The 19,967-nt window shown below is 40.4% G+C and overlaps 1 protein-coding gene across 6 annotated transcripts in view; it reads right to left on the bottom strand.

Annotated features, from left to right (window-relative positions):
* ADGRG6 (adhesion G protein-coupled receptor G6) overlaps positions 1 to 19,967 on the bottom strand; it is a 167,678-nt gene that overhangs the window by 9,551 nt on the left and 138,160 nt on the right. For all 6 annotated transcript variants that reach the window (XM_040429479.1, XM_040429480.1, XM_040429481.1 and 3 more), the window contains 7 exons: positions 18,585 to 18,750; positions 15,212 to 15,352; positions 6,946 to 7,074; positions 6,661 to 6,706; positions 4,887 to 4,996; positions 4,304 to 4,431; positions 2,759 to 3,027 (listed from right to left, as the gene is read on the bottom strand). In XM_040429479.1, coding sequence (XP_040285413.1) covers positions 2,759 to 3,027; positions 4,304 to 4,431; positions 4,887 to 4,996; positions 6,661 to 6,706; positions 6,946 to 7,074; positions 15,212 to 15,352; positions 18,585 to 18,750 — 989 coding nt within the window. The remainder of the gene's footprint in view (positions 1 to 2,758; positions 3,028 to 4,303; positions 4,432 to 4,886; positions 4,997 to 6,660; positions 6,707 to 6,945; positions 7,075 to 15,211; positions 15,353 to 18,584; positions 18,751 to 19,967) is intronic.

The following is a 19,967-nucleotide window of genomic DNA, read 5'->3' as shown; positions in this document are numbered from 1 at the left end:
AAATGGATTTTTACTAATCGATTCACTCATCTTTTTTTTTGTAGTCTGATAAGGAATTTAAGTAGATGTACAGAAAAAGATCTGCTCATAAAAAGGTATATATTAGCACAAGAAATCTTTAAGCCTATGGTATTAAAATGATTACTTTCTACTTAGGAAGTCTAAATGGAAAATTGTATTCAACAGAGAGAAATAAATTCTTGGCACATATGGCTGCTTAAACTATAACAATAAATTGTAATTATAAATTGTAGCAAGCACGATGCATTTGACAGATATTTATTGACATAATTAACACATTTTATATATATATATATATATATATATATATATATATACAATGCTGCCCATAATTATTCATACCCCTGGCAAATTTTGACTTAAAGTTACTTTTATTCAATCAGCAAGTAATTTTTTGACGGGAAATGACATAGGTGTCTCCCAAAAGATAATAAGATGATGTACAAGAGGCATTATTGTGGGGAAAAAAAAACATTTCTCAGCTTTTATTTACATTTGAGCAAAAAATACAAGATGTTCCGCACTGTGGCAAATCTCAGAGGACGTGGTCAGAAGCCAAAAGTGACACCTGTGCTGGCTAGGAGGATAGTTAGAGAGGTGAAAAAGAATCCAAGGATCACCACCAAAGCCATCCTGGTGAATCTGGGCTCTGCTGGTGGCAATGTCTCAAGGCAGACAATCCAACGGACACTGCACACTGCTGGGTTCCACGGATGCAGACCAAGGAGGACGTCACTTCTCCAGATAAGGCACACAAAAGCTCGCTTGGCCTTTGCAAAAGCTCATCTGAACAAAGAAGAAGACTTCTGGTCTTCTGTGTTATGGTCAGATGAAACAAAAATTTTATTGTTTGGTCACAATGATGTTTCCTTCATTTGGCGTAAAAAAGGAGAAGCCTTCAACCCAAAGAACACCATCCCCACTGTCAAACATGGTGGTGGGAACCTAATGCTTTTGGGGTGTTTTTCAGCCAATGGACCATGGAACTTAATCACAGTAATCGGCACCATGAAAAAAGAGCAATACATGAGGATTCTCAACTACAACATCCGGCAGTCTGCAGAGAAACTTGGCCTTGGGCACCAGTGGACATTTCAGCATGACAATGACCCAAAACACACAGCAAAAGTGGTGACAAAATGGTTAGCAGACAACAACATTAACGTTTTGGAGTGGCCCAGCCAGAGTCCAGACTTGAATCCAATTGAGAATGTGTGGAGGGAGCTAAAGATCAGGGTGATGGCAAGAAGACCCTCCAACCTGAAAGATTTGGAGCTCATTGCTAAAGATGAATGTGCAAACATACCTGTGGAGACATGCAAAAATCTGGTCTGCAATTATAGGAAGCGTTTGATTGATGTAATAGACAATAAACGCTTTTCTATTGATTATTGAGAAGGGTATGAATAATTTTGGACTGGACACTTTTTGCTCAAATGTAAATAAAAGCTGAGAAATGTTTTTTTTCAACAATAATGCCTCTTGTACTTTGTCTTATTATCTTTTGGAAGACACCTATGTAATTTCCCGTCAAAAAATTACTTGCTGGTTGAATAAAAGTAACTTTAAGTAAAAATTTGCCAGGGGTATGAATAATTATGGGCAGCACTGTATATATATATATATATATATATATATATATATATATATATACAGTACAGACCAAAAGTTTGGACACACCTTCTCATTCAAAGAGTTTTCTTTATTTTCATGACTATGAAAATTGTAGATCCACACTGAAGGCATCAAAACTATGAATTAACACATGTGGAATTATATACATAACAAACAATTGTGAAACAACTGAAAATATGTCATATTCTAGGTTCTTCAAAGTAGCCACCTTTTGCTTTGATTACTGCTTTGCACACTCTTGGCATTCTCTTGATGAGCTTCAAGAGGTAGTCCCCTGAAATGGTTTTCACTTCACAGGTGTGCCCTGTCAGGTTTAATAAGTGGGATTTCTTGCCTTATAAATGGGGTTGGGACCATCAGTGGCGTTGAGGAGAAGTCAGGTGGATACACAGCTGATAGTCCTACTGAATAGACTGTTAGAATTTGTATTATGGCAAGAAAAAGCAGCTAAGTAAAGAAAAACTAGTGGCCATCATTACTTTAAGAAATGAAGGTCAGTCAGCCGAAAAATTGGGAAAACTTTGAAAGTAAGGGCTATTTGACCATGAAGGAGAGTGATGGGGTGCTGCGCCAGATGACCTGGCCTCCACAGTCACCGGACCTGAACCCAATCGAGATGGTTTGGGGTGAGCTGGACCGCAGAGTAAAGGCAAAAGGGCCAACAAGTGCTAAGCATCTCTGGGAACTCCTTCAAGACTGTTGGAAGACCATTTCAGGGGACTACCTCTTGAAGCTCATCAAGAGAATGCCAAGAGTGTGCAAAGCAGTAATCAAAGCAAAAGGTGGCTACTTTGAAGAACCTAGAATATGACATATTTTCTGTTGTTTCACACTTGTTTGTTATGTATATAATTCCACATGTGTTAATTCATAGTTTTGATGCCTTCATAGTCATGAAAATAAAGAAAACTCTTTGAATCAGAAGGTGTGTCCAAACTTTTGGTCTGTACTGTATATATATATATATATATATATATATTTTTTTTTTTTTTAAATAGGAATAGGGAAAGTCATTCCACCCATATCTAATCCGATAATGAAGGCCTTTAAAATAATACCCATTCATCAACATACTGACACAATCTCTCTTAGACACACTTACCCCATCCGATAATGCAGAATTTTAATATATATCTTCGGATATATGTATTAAACACTTTTACTAGCGCTATATACATATGCACAGCCTCTAATCCCATCCACGTGAATGTAGCTAGAAGGAAAAAATGAAGCAATGCAGCCACGGCTATGCAGAGCTCATTAATTTCAAAAGAAGCCAACCAGCCATCCAGGAGGAAGAAAAGGTTCAGAAACAGTAAGGCAGTGCTTAAGTTCATCAAGATCTTTGAAGGGTAATCACGTCTGATTTTTCTGTAGGGCAAAAGAATTGCACAATTTTACACAGCAAACAGATGGGGGCTATGGAACACAGAAAACTGAGTTTGAATACAGGACAGTGGTTGTTTAGTAGGGGAGACTAGATTACTACTTTTTGTATGCCTAGGACTCCACATGTGGTTGTTCCTGAGTCATTGAGAAATGGTGGCATTATCATGGCTTCTAGGCAACCTCATTGTTACCCAATGGGAGAGAAATTGTGAAAGATTCTGACAATCACAGTAATTTTCCAGCAACTTATTACATGTTCATTAATGCCACAATGTTACCAATGACAACAAAGGATGTGGTGGAGAATTTTTTTATTGTTGCATATTTTTGACAATTTTACATGTCCTGCCATTTTGGATTCAATAAAATGCATACACATTTACTAAGTTTGCTCCACAGCCTTGATGGATTTGTAACTTCTCCTGACATTTCATTTTTAGCAACTACTTGCAATCCCTTTGTAATAACATTTCTGGAGCATATATTCTTATGACTGTACGTTGTGTCATTCCTTTATTGTTCCTGATAGATGTTATAAATGAATTGCAGTTTGCAATGAAGGTCCAGATAGGTGTTACCAATTGTGGAGAGAGTCTAACACTGGCAACACTGATTGGATAGTGTCAGATCGTGCAGGGATATGTCCCTATTGAAAACACCCATCTGCACTTTCAATGCAAAGTGCTAGATATTCATACACTCTAGAATCATTATTAAATGGGGAATGCAAGGTGTTACTAAGGCTACATTCACACAAACGTATTTTGTTTCCGTGTCCGCTCCATTTATTTTGCAGACAGGATGCAGACCCATTCATTTTAATGGTTCCTCAAAAAATGCGGACAGCACACCGTGTGCTATCCGCATCTGTATGTCCGTTCCGTAGCCAAGCAAAAAAAAAGAGAACATGTCCTATTCTTGTCCGTTTTGCGGTCAAGGATAGGCATTGTTTCAATGGACCTGCAAAAAAAATGGATGCCACACGGATATCATCCATTTTTTTTTGCGGATCCGCAATTTGCGGGCCACAAAATACATACGGTCATGTGAATCTAACCTAAAACAGACACGTCAGGAGAGGTTACAGGTCCTCTTTAAATACTCTAAATTTTTCAGATTTTGCAATGGCCATATTTTTTATTTATCTAAATCATTAAAGCATCTTTGTCCATTTAACAATTTTAACTTTCTAAAAAAAAAAATTAAATTAATGATTTCACAAAGCAGTTCACATTTTTGAACAAGAAAATGTACTTACTCAAAAGCAATGTAAGTTAAAAGCGTGGCAGCTGTACATATGGCAGATATTCCACAGCCAATATATGTAATAAATGTAAGAATTTTTGTATTTTGAGGATCTAAAGAATCCGAACCTCTCTGAAGGTCCTACAAAACATATACATAGAGATAAATAAACTTTTTCTTGTAGAAGACTTTTTTTTTATACAAGCATACAAATATAAAAGTGCATACACAAATAACTGGTGAGTTTTTTTTAGACCAATTTTTAATAGATTGAATATGATTTTGATGGAAAAACCCTCTGTATGTCTCTATATGAAATAAAGATAAAAAAAAAGTAGAGCGCCTTACACTTCTATATGCGCTGTATACATGCTGCTGTATGCAGCTGTTAATGCAAGGCACTCCTGATAAGAAAAAGATGAAGCAATACAATCACCAAACAATAGATTATCCCGTTATGTTTTTCATTTTACCAGTAAAAAATAATTTAAAAACATACTGAAAGTAATATTAAAACATAAAAAAATTTAATACCATCTCAAAAACGGCCACATTTTAGCCAAATTATAAAGAAAGCTCATTATTTATGCACTTACCATAAGAATACCAAAATGCGTGAGGTGATTACATAAGCAGACTGTCTCATTAGCATTTGATTCATTTATCAGCACCATACAGCCATCTTGGCTCCAGCCACCACTGCCAGCTGTTGAAAAGTAACATTGAATAATCAGTTGTTAAGAATTTACTACAACTGAAAAAACAAGATTGCAAAAGTTGCATGAAGAAACAAGGATTATATCTTATGCTATTGTTATAGATTTAATTATATTTATATTAACTACAACATTGTTGGTACTAAGTAGTAAAGAATAAACTGGCCACTTCCCTGGCGGATATGCTGAGTTTTGTTGATTTAATGACTTCCTTGCACCTCAGACATGGGGTTAAAGAGGGGATAATAATCTTTATTAAAGACTGATGGTAAACCATATAATAATAGTATATGAATAATGCATGTCATGGAAATCTGTATTCAATAGAGCACATTGATGGAGGTCCACTACCAATGTTTTGGGGTTTATCTGTTACACATTTCAGAAAAATCTGTGTCTAATATGACAAACCAATGGTCAATAGAGGACTGTCTGATTCAAAATTCGAAATTTTGACAATTCTACATTTAGCTAACCCTATTTAGCTAACCATTGGGTGGGTAATGTTTTTTTAACACTTCACTTGACTTTGATATATGATTTTTGAGTACGGGTTTTTGTTGTGAAAAATTGTTTTAACAGAGGTTAATTATTTTTTTTATAAATGTAGCAGGTTGACTCCTTTTTCATACATGTTGGTGTTTAGGGTTCAATTATTTTTATTTTATAAATCTGGTTTTAGCATATATTTTACCTTTTGAGGAGCTTAAAGGTGTACTCCAGTTATAAAAAGCTATCCCCTATCTACAGGACAGAGTATAGCTATTATAACAGTCAGGGTCCTACTGCTGGGACCCTCACCAAATATGAGAAGCTCCCTGAAATAGGAGTCATGGAGATAGACGAGTGCTGTACTTAGCCATCTCCGAAACTCCCAAATAAATAAATGGAATGGCTGAACGTATGCGTCACCAGCCACTCCGTTCATTTCAGAGGCTCCACAGGGAATGGATAGGGTATAACTTAATATAACTGAAATACCCCTTTAAACATAAGTTTAAGCTAACAGTTATACAAAATCATGAATGGCTCTTATTTCTGTGCTTTCTTGAAGGGGTTGTCCAGGAATACATCATTTCTAACAGGTGCCAGCAGCCTGCATCCCCTACTAAAAGGATTATACTTACCTGCTCGCCCCCACTCTGGTCCTCTGCTCTGCTTCCTGCATTTCAATTTTCTTGTCTGGGGTTTGTTTTTTTCCTCACAAGTATGGGCATGGCCACTTGACTCTCTTCAGACAAACACTGGCTTCAGCCGTGATGTGTTTCTTGCCAGGGAGGAAGAAAAACCACCGACCCCAAGATGGAGAAGCGAGAGCCAGAGCGGAGGACGGGAGTGGCAGCGAGCAAGTAAGTATGATCCTTTCAGTAACGGAGGCAGGCTGCCGGCATGTTAGAGGCAATAAAGGAGTTGTCTGATTGATAATTTTTTATCCCCACTATGCACAGAAGATGACCTCCTATATGTTTTAAAGTCATCCTGACCCTTCATTAAAGTTTATTGCAAGCCGGACAACCCTTTTAATATATAAATATGTCTTCCATGCTGTATATTAACTTAAAGATCCATAAACATCTCAGCGCATTTACCCAAATGAACTTCAGAAAATGTATGAAATAAAAAACTGGTAAAAATAATATTTTTTTTTAAATACCATTTTGGTTTATATCCCAGTAGACACATGTTGGATCTCCATTTTCCTGAAAAGAATAAAGAGAGAAGCTAAACAAGATACTCAACTATGGTTATAAAACTATTACTAATTACATATTAGGCTTGCTCTTGATTTTAGCTAATAATTGAACCATTGAACAGGTGTCCTCACTAGCTACATAGTATCAAATATGACAGACATATAGACTGGTTGTCTCTTTTTAAGATGACTCAAATTCTACTACTCTCTTGTTCTTAATATTGGCTGGTTTCCACTATTACTCACTTGACTTGTTCGATGCTTAACAGTGATCTTGACTGGATCTGCCAGGCCATGAATAGAAATATTCCCAATGCTGCATGCTACAACATAACTGTTCAGTTTCTGTTTCTTTTCAGCATTCAACTGAGAATCCTGTTGATACATAAAATATTTTTTTTTCAAATAGATTCAAATATTATTTTACATATTTTACTATCCATGTATTTTGTGTAATATATTTGATCATACAGCAACTGATCATCCATTGTTTAATTTAAGTTATTTTGCATATACCAGTATAGACAATTGTAATGTCTGTAATGAATCTTCATTATCCAGACATCATGGTATTTAAGACTGACTGAAGGAATCACTAGAAAGCTGCATTAAGAAAACCATTACTGTTGTACATGGAGATGCTCTTAACAAAAAATAAAAATATATATATTTGCACCATATTAGCCAGAAGATCAGTCAAGATACTTTTTACAGGACTAAGTGAAATGGTGATAAATGTACACTAGTGATGATTTGCTTAATACAAAGGTATCATAAGGTATCAATGAATAAGAACTCCTAATTTTCATGTTTCTACTACAAAACAGTCCCATAAGGCTCTCTGTAATCCAAGTTACAATAGTTTATATATATATATATATATATATATATATGTAAGCAAAATTGTTAACAGAGGTCTGAGATGAGATTTAGCACAATCGACTTCGGGTGCAAACTCCTTTTTCCCTTAAAAGACTGTACTCTGACTGTGTCATTGTACAGATGTGCCCTTCCTTAGTGTGCCTGTTGGTTCAACATATCCTAAGATGTGTGTTGTGCTGCAAGATTATCAACTTTTTGAAATAAAAATCTTGATATTGTGTCACAAAATGTCCATCCTATATTTTTTTTATATGTGGCCAACCAGTGATTGCATCGTGTACTGCAGTCTGTCAAGAGTTTTGCTAGTATGTCGCAATACTGTGTCAAAATGTTTATTTATTTTTTATGACAGACCGGAGCCCTTAAATTCAAGCTAAGATAGTAGACACATCTGCAATTATATCAATGCCCAAACTGAATATAACCAAGCTGTATAACATATCATCAGCCTCTTGTCTGGGAAAGTTAAACCTGATGGTCCAGTGGAGGATGGCTACTGATTTTGTTCTTCCTTTCTATTCTTGATTAGTATCTTCCTTAACTTTTTATCATGCATGATACAGTGAACAGCCATCTTAACTTTGAAAGATACACCAAGACCTTGGGATTTCTTCTACCAGTACTGTTAGCAATGCATATTTAGTCCTAGTTAGATGTGAAGGAATGGGTTCTGTAAAAGGCTGATAAAAATTAGAGCCTGAAATCAGATAGAGGAAGTATGGCAAATGTCTACAAACAAATACACACTGTACTAAATTATTTTTGTTCAAATGGGAAACACTTGTTACCTTTTTAACCCCATGTCCTGTTTGCAGTATGAAAAGAATTTTATTTTTCGCCTGATACTTTGTTCAGAATTCCTTATTAATTAGAGGGCAAATTACAAGTGGACGTGAAATGGGTAAAACCTCACTGCTTCCTTAATATAATGATAATGATATCCTAAGCTGTAACTCTGTTAACAATGCTTAGCATGAACATTTTATAACACTGCTGGAGCACTGCCTAAATGGAATGGCTTGGATCGCTTATCTTATTGGCAATGATGGTGAAGTGAAGGAAACAAATATTTGTACAGTCATAGCGGATACTTAAAACCTGCTGTTTACTGTGCTAAGATTTGTCACAACTTTATTCACTGTGTACACTATAAACATTAAATTGGACTAACTTTAACTGGAGGCATGCAATAGCAGAACTACATTTCACGCAGTTCACCTTTCATGACCCTAGAAGGAATCCTTAAAGGGAACATCTATAAAATACAGCAGTACCTTATTGCAGCCTGTAGCATGATTATAAAGGTGTCTGTACAATGCACCAAAAGTCTGAAAAAAAGACTTTTATTTAACTGGCCACGCTTTCTTTCTATTCTTAAACATTAAATTGGACTAACTTTAACTGGAGGCATGCAATATCAGAACTACATGTCAGGCAGTTCACCTTTCATGACCCTAAAAGGAATCCTTAAAGGGAACACCTAGAAAATACATAATAAACCGCCAGCAGTACCTTATTGCAGCCTGTAGCATGATTATAAAGGTGTCTGTACAATGCATCAAAAGTCTGAAAAAAAACTGGCCAAGTTATGTAAACAATATCCTCGAAGTCAATGAGGCAGCGGCCAATCCCGTCCGCCCCCTTTCCCTCCCCTTAGCATTTGATTGATAGGATGTCCAATTCCTTCACTGCCGGGCACTTGAACGTAGTCTCGCGCATACGCAGGCTCATGAGGGAGAGTGCCTGAGCATTAAGTTTTTGAAAACTACCTCACAGAAGAGTGGAACAGAGCGCAGACGCCGGCATTGCAGTAGTGAAGGAATTGGAAATCCTTTCAAACGCTAACGGGCAGGAAAAGGGGCGGGCGCGCTTGACTTCAGGAAAGAAAGCTGCTGCCCCCCATCTTCCTAGCATGGCCAGTTGAATAAAAGTCTCTTTTCACACTTTTGGCGCATTTTACATTAAAGACAGACACAATTATAATCATGCTACAAGCTGCAATAAGGTACTGCTGGTGGATTAATATGCATTTTCTAGGTGCATTTTCTGTTTGGTCACTTTGTATCATCATCAATGGCTTGATAATGCACCAATGGAAGCAAGAGCAAATGTATTCTCCCAGACCTTTTGACTTAGAACATTGGTCTTTCATGTGTAATATCCAAAAACTCTATATGAGCAAATCTCTAACTTAATATATTTCTCAGGTTCCTCATATGTGAGCACACATTTCTAATTTATATCCAACAGGTACTAAAATATTTGGTCAGCCTATACTTGCACAATGTATCACAGATTGGTATGCAAATGAGACTGATCTCTATAGAGTCTGGAAATAAATTAGTAACACCCTGCATGCACAGCAGCAATACAGTGAACATACTGTAATTGATAAAAGCTAACCATGGAACGTTTAGACCACCCTAAATAAAAACTTCAGCAACAAATCAAGTCAGGGCGAGCTGCAGCAGAAGAGACAGATAGTGTAGGGAGAGGAATTGTGTTTTTTTTTAAGGAGTTTTGAGTGTTGAAAGGTGTTAGAGACCCAACAGTCCTTTTAATGACTATTGTTTTATCTGGCTGTAAAATACATTAGCGCAACTTGCTCTAAATTGCGTGCAATTGTTTGGCTGCTGGTGACAGCAGCGACATTACCTGTGCTACATCTCCTGTATAACGTTAGCCACTGGTGACAGCAGCAACATTACCTGCGCTACATCTCTTGTATAACATTAGCCGCTGGTGACAGCAGCGACATTACCTGTGCTACATCTCCTGTATAACTTTTGCCCATCCTAAATATCAGTGACATTCAGTCAAATTTTTTCGCTGCTGGTGGCAGCGACATTACCTGTGCTACATCTCCTGTATAACGTTTGCCCATCCTAAATATCAGTGACATTCAGTCTAATTTTTTCGCTTCTGGTGGCAGCGATGTTACATGTGCTACATCTCCTGTATAACGTTTGCCCATCCTAAATATCAGTGACATTCAGTCAAATTTTTTGGCTGCTGGTGGCAGCGACATTACCTGTGCTACATCTCCTGTATAATGTTTGCCCATCCTAAATATCAGTGACATTCAGTCAAATTTTTTCGCTACTGGTGGCAGCGACATTACCTGTGCTAAATCTCCTGTATAACATTTACCCATCCTAAATATCGGTGAAACTGTGCCTGCTGCCAGAGCACAAGAAACACACTCATCGACAATACCTAGCATTATGTCCCAGTTTGCAGGGCACCACTCTCGAAGTCACATCAGTGTGACCAAGTGGTCGGTTGGATTGCAGCAGATAAAGCTTCCAGTCGGCTAAGCACCACCCTGTCCTCCACAAAATCCAGTCTCAGTAGCCAAGAGTCTGGTCAACACAATACTCTCACTGATCCTCCTTCCTCCCACCATGGAGAGTCTTGACAAACAAGTGATCCCACACTCGGATATTCCGAGGAGCTCTTTTCATCGACATCCCTTGATTTGGCCCTCTCGCCAAGCCCTCTTGAAGAGGGACACGAGGAGATCTTGTGCACTGATTCCCAAACTCTTGAGCAGCCACAGTCAGAAAAAGATGACGGTGGGGAATGGCAATTAGTGTTTCACGAGGTGGATGATGATGATGAGACACAGTTGCCAATAAGTCAACCGCAATTAGTGTCTCAAGAGGGTCATGATGAGACACAGTTGTCAATAAGTGAGGTTCTTGTTAGGTCAAGTCAGGAGGATGAGAAGAGTGAGGAAGTGGAAGAGGAGGTGGTGGACGATGATATAACTGACCCAACCTGGGAAGATGGCAAGCCGAGCAAGTACAGCAGTACAGAAGGGGATGGATCCGCTGCACCGCAATAGGCTGGAAGAGGCAGTGGGGTGGCAAAAGGGAGAAGGCGGGCAACACCAAAAAGGCCCGCAACTGTTCCCCGGAGCACCCCCTTGCGGCAATCTCACTTGCCAAGGGGTAGGTGTTCCGCCGTCTGGTGCTTTTTTCAGGAAAGTGCGGATGATAAAAGAATTGTCATTTGCAACCTGTGCCGTACCAAAATGAGCAGGGGCATGAACACTAGCAACCTCACCACCACCAGCATGATCCACCACATGGCATCAAAGCACCCTAATAGGTGGGCCGAACGCCTGGGTCCACAATCAGTGTCTGCGGGTCACACCACTGCCTCCTCTTACCCTGTGTTATGTGCTGGCCAATCCCCTGTCCAAGATGCAGGCCCAAATGCCTCCCGCCCTGCACCTGGTCATTCGCAAGCACCATCAGCTAGCACATCCACTTCTGTGTCCCAGTGCAGCGTACAGATGTCCATACCCCAGGGCTTCGAACGAAAGCGCAAATACTTAGCCACCCACCCACAGGCCATATCACTAAATGCGCACCTTTCCAAATTGCTGGCCCTGGAAATGTTTCCATTTAGGCTTGTGGACACTGAGGCTTTTGGTCCCTCATTAATCATTCCCCAGCCGCCACTGTTTTTCCCGGTGTGCCCTCCCCGCCTTACAACAGCATGTGTCCCGTAACATCACGCGTGCCCTGGCCAAAGCAGTTATTCGAAAGGTCCACTTAACGATTGACACATGGACAAGTGCTTTTGGCCAGGGATGCTACATTTCCCTGATGGCACACTGGGTAAATGTTGTGGACGCCGGAAGCGAGTTGTACCCTGGGATAGCACAGGTGCAACCGACGCCAAGGATTGCAGGCCCTACTTCCATCAAGATTTCCGCCACCACCTATATTAGTGGCTGCAACCCCCCCTTCTCCTCCTCCTCCACTTCCACCTGTGAATTCTCATCTTGCAGCACCAGTCAGTATCTAGAAGCAGTGTAGCACTGCAGTAGGGAAGCGGCAACAGGCCGTGCTGAAACTAATTTGCTTAGGTGACAAATAGCACACCGCCGCAGAGCTGCGGCAGAGTATAAGGGACCAGACTGAGATGTGGCTCTTGCAACTCAACCTACAACCAGGCATGGTTGTGTCTGATAATGGCCGTAACTTGGTGGCGGCTTTGGAGCTCGGCAAGCTCACACACATACCATGCCTAGCCCACGTGTTCAACTTAGTGGTTCAGTAGTTTCTCAAAACCTACCCCAATTTGCCTGAGCTATTGGTGAAGGTGCTGGTCTGGCAACATATGCAATTGCCTGCTCTCCGACTGTTGTGCGACGTGAGCAAGCGCTGTTGCACATGTTGGCCAGGCTTTGTGAGCAGCAGAGGGCAGTAGTGGAATACCAGCTGCAACATGGTCGTCGCCTTTCCAGTCAGCTTTCGCTCTTCACAAGCAAAGAGTGGGCATGGATGTCTGACCTCTGTGAGGTTTTACGCAACTTTGAGAAATTAACACAGATTGTGAGCGGCGATGCTGCTATTATCAGCGTAACCATCCGACTTCTGTGTCTACTGAAACGCTCACAATGAAGGCGGACGCTTTGCATGTGGAAGAGGTGGAATTAGGGGAAGTCAGTACACAGGATGATAGCCAGACCACCCTCAGTTGGTCTTCTCAGCGCGAATTGGATGATGATGATGAGGAGCTGGAGACGGTTGCCTCTGCTATAAAGGTAAGTACCCATAGCAGGAGAAATTGAGAGTCATCCTCCTAACGAGGACAGCAAAGTCTTGTCTGTTATGCTGCCTTTCTCGTGACCCTTGCGTTATACGCATTTGGCCAAAACCGATTACTGGTTTTTCACCCTTCTAGACCCCCGCCACAAGAGAACTTCTCATCTCTCATTCCTGTGGTGGAGAGGACTAGCAAAATGCAAAGTGCAATACTAGAAGGTCCTTGTGTAAAAATTGCTAGAAAAATTTCCAGCTATCAACGTTGGCGGTAGAGTACGTAGTTACTTCGGCAACCGAGGAGTGGAGAGGAGGGGAACACACAGCAGTTCCAACAGAAGCAGGCCAACACTCTACAAGACCTGGGACAGTTTCATGACACCCCGCCAGCACCCTCACCCTGATGAGCAGCCTAGTGTCACAAGGAGGGAAAAGTTTTGGAAGATGGTGAAGGAGTACTTAACAGACCATGTCATCGTCCTCAGTGATCCCTCTGTGCGTAACATCTATTGGGTGTCCAAGATGGACACGTGGCACGAACTGGCACTCTATGCCTTGGAGGTGCTGGCCTGCCCTGCTGCCAGCGTTTTGTCAGAGCGGGTATTTAGTGCTGCTGGGGGCATAATAACTGATAAGCACATTCGCCTGTCAGCTGAAAATGCTGACAGGTTGACTCTTATCAAAATGAACAAGGCCTGGATTGCCCCTGACTTCTCTACTCCACCAGAGGAAAGCGGCTGAACATAAAGGCACTTTAAATGTGGCTTTTATGGTGTATTGAATACACTGTATTCCCATGCACCCCTACTACCACAATAAATGGTATATGGTTCAATCTTCCTTTTCTCATCCTCCTCCTCCATCATATCAACATGCTTATTAGGCTGCCCTCATCCCTAATGTTTCAGAGGGTCAACTCAGCATCAGGCCCTCCCTTCTAATGTTTTAGAGGGTCAGCTCAGCAGCAGACCCTCACCCCTAATGTTTTAGAGGGTCACCAGCAGGCCCTCACCCATAATTTTTTAGAGGGTCAGATCAGCAGCAGGTTCTCACCCCTAATGTTTTAGATGGTTAGCTCAGCAGCAGACCCTCACCCGTAATTTTTTAGATGGTCAGCTCAGCAGCAGACCCTCACAACTAATTTTTTAGATGGTCAGATCAGCAGCAGGCCCTTTCCTCCTAATGTTTTGTATGGTCAGCTCAGCAGCAAACCCTCACCCCTAATGTTTTAGATGGGGTAAGGTCACCAGCAGACCCTCACCCTTAAAGTTTTAGATGGTCAGATCATCAGCAGACCCTCACCCCTAATTTTTTAGATGGTCAGCTCAGCAGCAGACCCTCAGCCCTAATTTTTTAGATGGTCAGATCAGCAGCAGGCCCTCGCCTCTAATGTTTTAGAGGGTCACCAGCAGGCCTTTGCTCCTAATGTTTTTAAGGGTCATCAGCAGGCCATCAATCATAATTTTTCAAGGGTGTGTATGATGCACTCCTTTATGTGTAATAAAGGGTGTATTGGAGTGCCTCTTCCTTGTAATTTTTGGCAGCACTTGCACTTTATATACAAGTAAATATACAGGAAAGAAAGTTTCCTAACAATTTTTCCTCTAAAATCGATTTTATCTTCGGTTTGGTGCATATTATTGTCAGTCTGTAAAAGTGGCGTACTACTCGGACAACATCGTTCCCAGCAGCGACCTGGGAGTCCAATTTCTGACCTTTTCCTATAAACCAGACACCCTCCCCTCTTCAGAGCAGGGGGTGCCTGGTTTAATGCTCGGGTTCTCCCATTGACTTCCATTGTGCTCAGGTGCTCTGTAGAGCTCCCGAGCATCCCAAAGTGTTCTACTCGAGCGCCCGAGGCCTTTGGTGCTCGATCAACACTACTCTTGATGCATGAAAAAAAGAGAGAGGTACCAGTTAAAATAATAATTAGCCTACTTTTTATCAACTAGGTGAGTTAGCCTAAACAGGTCAGCGACTCCCTGCAAACTAGGCCTTCCTCAATTTTAAAAATAAAGTTTGAAAACTATTACCACTGCAACTGATATCCGTTTAGATTCACAGTTACTTGCCTGAAAAAGTCCAGCTTTGCTGAAGAAGGTGAACTGGGCTCTTGACACTGTATAGAAATCACTTTGACTTAAGTTTGACAAAAGGCTGGATGGAAGGACGACAGAAGCAAATGGATTATCTTGATTTTTCTTCATGTCAATCTGATGGAAGAATGACATTGACATAAACAACATATATAGGAAAGTTCCTTATATTGGGTTACTCTTCCTGTTTTACATATACAGTATTCGTAATGTTACCTGTGATTTATTTATCAGACATTACATTATATAATATGCTTGTTCTCAAACCCCACCTCCCACTAGTTCATTTACTGTAGATCCAGATATATAACATATGTTAGGACAGCTGTCAATGGTCACCACTGCCCTGCTCTCCCCTGTAAGCACTCATGCCGTGCTACTCACTATGCTGCTGCCTAGTACTCCAGCATCTATCCCCTTAGAGCTTGTGCGCGCTCCCCTCCTGCCTTTTAAAGGGCCAGTACACATGTTTCCAAACCCTCCCCCAGCCAATGGCTAGGGGTGCTCTAGATGCAGAGGGTGCTTGAGCTTTAGGTTCGCTGGAGACCAGTAAATGTGTTTTATAGTCTATTGCTATTGTGATATATATATATATATATATATATATATATATATATATATATAGTATATTAATTCAGGCAGCACTCACTTTCATAGTTACTCCGGTGCACGCGTCTCACCCTTGACATCAGGCAGGTATATCCATGAAAAATCAACGCAGCACTCTTCTTGTAAAAAAACGCGGTGTCTTTATTCACACATGTGACATAAAATAGGCAACGTTTCAATCCCCTTCTGGGATCCTTCTCAAGCCAAGTGCACTTGGGTTGAGAAGGATCCCGGAAGGGGATTGAAACGTTGCCTATTTTATGTCACATGTGTGAATAAAGACACCGCGTTTTTTTACAAGAAGAGTGCTGCGTTGATTTTTCATGTATATACAGTACAGACCATTCAAAGAGTTTTCTTTATTTTCATGACTATGAAGGCATCAGAACTATGAATTAACACATGTGGAATTATATACATAACAAACAAGTGTGAAACAACTGAAAATATGTCATATTCTAGGTTCTTCAAAGTAGCCACCTTTTGCTTTGATTACTGCTTTGCACACTCTTGGCATTCTCTTGATGAGCTTCAAGAGGTAGTCCCCGGAAATGATCTTCCAACAGTCTTGAAGGAGTTCCCAGAGATGCTTAGCACTTGTGGACCCTTTTGCCTTCACTCTGCGGTCCAGCTCACCCCAAACCATCTCGATTGGGTTCAGGTCCGGTGACTGTGGAGGCCAGGTCATCTGGCGCAGCACCCCATCACTCTCCTTCATGGTCAAATAGCCCTTACTTTCAAAGTTTTTCCAATTTTTAGGCTGACTGACTGACCTTCATTTCTTAAAGTAATGATGGCCACTTGTTTTTCTTTACTTAGCTGCTTTTTTCTTGCCATAATACAAATTCTAACAGTCTATTCAGTAGGACTATCAGCTGTGTATCCACCTGACTTCTCCTCAACGCCACTGATGGTCCCAACCCCATTTATAAGGCAAGAAATCCCACTTATTAAACCTGACAGGGCACACCTGTGAAGTGAAAACCATTTCAGGGGACTACCTCTTGAAGCTCATCAAGAGAATGCCAAGAGTGTGCAAAGCAGTAATCAAAGCAAAAGGTGGCTACTTTGAAGAACCTAGAATATGACATATTTTCAGTTTTTTCACACTTGTTTGCTATGTATATAATTCCACATGTGTCTATTCATAGTTTTGATGCCTTCAGTGTGAATCTACAATTTTCATAGTCATGAAAATAAAGAAAACTCTTTGAATGAGAAGGTGTGTCCAAACTTTTGGTCTGTACTGTATATATATATATATATATATATATGTGTGTTTACATTATTTCCTGGTAGTGTTTCTGTCGTACTCCAGCTTCTTTTTCCATTCTGCCTGTGTGCTCTTACTCTTCCAGTTTTAGCTTTAATATTATTTGTTTTTAAGTTAACCCTGTCTATTTACCTTGTTCGTGTTCCTTTCAAGTATCCAGTCTGCCTGTCCTGCTTGTTGATTTGTCCTGTGTCTTCAGTCTTCTACACTACCATTGTGCAGTCTGAATCTAGTAACCAACATCAGTTTTGGTGTGTTTTCTGTAGCCCGAGCTCCTGGTGCCTACACCAGAGTCCCTCACCCCAGCGGTTCAGATGCCAACTACACCAGGACTATCCCAGGAAATAGCAGTCTGATTACATCCCTGCAGCAAAGGCCAGATCCAAGTATAGGGGCTAAAGGGTGAATACCCTTAGGCCCCTCTCACACGTGAGGTGAACACATTGCACCCGCACTGAATACGGACCCATTCATTTCTATGGGGCTGTGCATATGAGCGGTTATTTTCACGTGCGTTGCATTAAAATCGCAGCGTGCTCTATATTGTGCGTTTTTCAGGCAATGCAGGCCCCATAGAAGTGAATGGGGCTGCGTGAAAATCGCAAGCTTCCGCAAGTGCGGATGCGGTGCAATTTTCACGCATGGTTGTTAGGTGACGATCGGGATGGGGACCCGATCTGTATTATTTTCCCTTATAACATGGTTATAAGGGAAAATAATAGCATTCTTAATACAGAATGCTAAGTTAAACATTAAACTCACCTCATCCAGTTGTTCATGCAGCCCGGCTTGTCTTCTCTCTTCTTCTTTGAGGACCTGGGAGAAAGGGACCTTTGGTGATGTCACTGCGCTCATCACATGGTCCATCACATGATCCATGAGCGCAGTGACGTCACCAAAGTTCCTTTTCTCCCAGGTCCTCAAAGAAGAAGAAAGAAGACAAGCCGGGCTGCGCGAACAAGTGGATGAGGTGAGTTTAATTTTTAATTTTTAACCCCTCCATCCCTAATTTAATTCTGTATTAAGAATGCTATTATTTTCCCTTATAACCATGTTATAAGGGAAAATAATAAAATCTACACAACACTGATCCCAAACCCAAACCCGAACTTCTGTGAAGAAGTCTGGGTTTGGGTCTGGGTACCCAATATGCCGATTTTTCTCACTCGCGTGCAAAACGCATTAAAACGATTTGCACTCACACGGAAAAATCGCACATTTTCCGGCAATGCTCCCGCATCCTATCCGGCCCTCACACGCGACACCTGTGTGAAAGAGGCCTTAGAGTTAACCCTACAACAAACTGGCTAGTTGGCACAATGGGTTGACACTCGCTGATCTATAACAACATGCTTAAAACTAATTTCTTCCCAATTACTTGTATTCACTTTCATAAACTCAAACCATCAATTGTGAAAAATCTAAATTCATTTTTATATCTTTCCTAGCAGTAATGGCTTACTATACCTCGAAATGAGAACTGTTACTTTGAGCTCCAACGCTGAAGGATGAACCGCTGTATGAGGTAGCATTTACTTTTGAAACTCCCAAACACAAGTTAGGTGATACAATGCTGACGGACGGTCCTGAGAACTGAATCTTCAAAGCCAAAGCGTCGATTGTTTTCAGCGCTCTGAAATAAACACAATTTGAGAACAAATAAGGCTCAAGAAAAATACTATATAATTAAAACTCACTAACTTCCATTAAAAGGTTTTTTCAAAAACTTTAATACTGATGACCTATCTTCAGGTTAGGTGATCAGTATCTAATCAGTGGGGGTCGACATCCAGAACCCCGGCTGATCAGCTGTTTGAGAAGGCACCATCGCTACTTTGAGTGCTGCTGCCTTCTCCCTGCTTAACCAGCATAGCGCCATACATTGTATAGCGCCTGTGCTTGGTATCATGCTTAGCCCTATTCACTTCTATGGAGCTGAGCTGCGATTAGGCCACATGTCATCACTTGCCTAGGGAAAACTGTGAGAAGACCACGGCACCACTGCGAGATCTGCTGTCTTCTCAAACAACTGTCAAACCCCCACCGATCAGATATTGATGACCTTTCACTACCAGTGCTTCCAGGTTTTTCACCCTTTAGATGCTGTGATCTCACTTGATCATGGCATTCAAAGGGTGAAAAAATCATGGGCTTCTTTCCGGCATCCTCTGCAGCCAGTGAGGATTCCGGTAATTGATTTCAATACATTCAGCCTTGATGAAGAGGCTGAGAGTATTAAAGCTGCAATTCTTATTTTGGCCACCAGTTGGCAGGCCAACATAATAAATGAGAAATTGTCAGTAATCGATAGATTTTAAAAATCCATGATTGTTCAGGATTAAACAATAAAAATTGGATTTTGTATGCTAAATTACAAGCTTCAAAAACATAACAAAACAGTAAAAAAAACTAAAATAAAAAAATATCTAAAAAACATTTAAAATATAAAAGTTTAAATCACCCCCCTTTCTGTATAATAAAAAATAAATAAATACATTAATAAATAAAAAAAATATAAACATCATGGGTCACAACGACAAATGCCCGTACTAATAAAATCTAACAATATTTTTCCAATATGGTAAATGGCGTAATGGAAAAAAGGGTCAAAATGGCCAATTTGCCATTTTTTTATTGCTTCTCTTACCCCAAAAAAGTAATAAACTGTGATCAAAAAGTCACACATAGTCCAAAAGGGTATCAATAAAAACTTTGATTGTCTCGCAAAAAATGAGCCCCCACACAACTCAACAGATATAAAAAAAGTTATAAGCATCAGAATATGGTGATGCAAAAAAATTTTTTTTTCAAAGTTTCATTGTAATCGTACTGACCTAGAGAATAAAGTAC

This window comes from Bufo bufo, chromosome 4 (assembly GCF_905171765.1).
Source record: "Bufo bufo chromosome 4, aBufBuf1.1, whole genome shotgun sequence".
Classification (NCBI taxonomy): domain Eukaryota; kingdom Metazoa; phylum Chordata; class Amphibia; order Anura; family Bufonidae; genus Bufo; species Bufo bufo.
The sequence above is the reverse complement of the archived record's forward strand: the minus strand, read 5'-3'. Positions and strand labels throughout refer to the sequence as shown.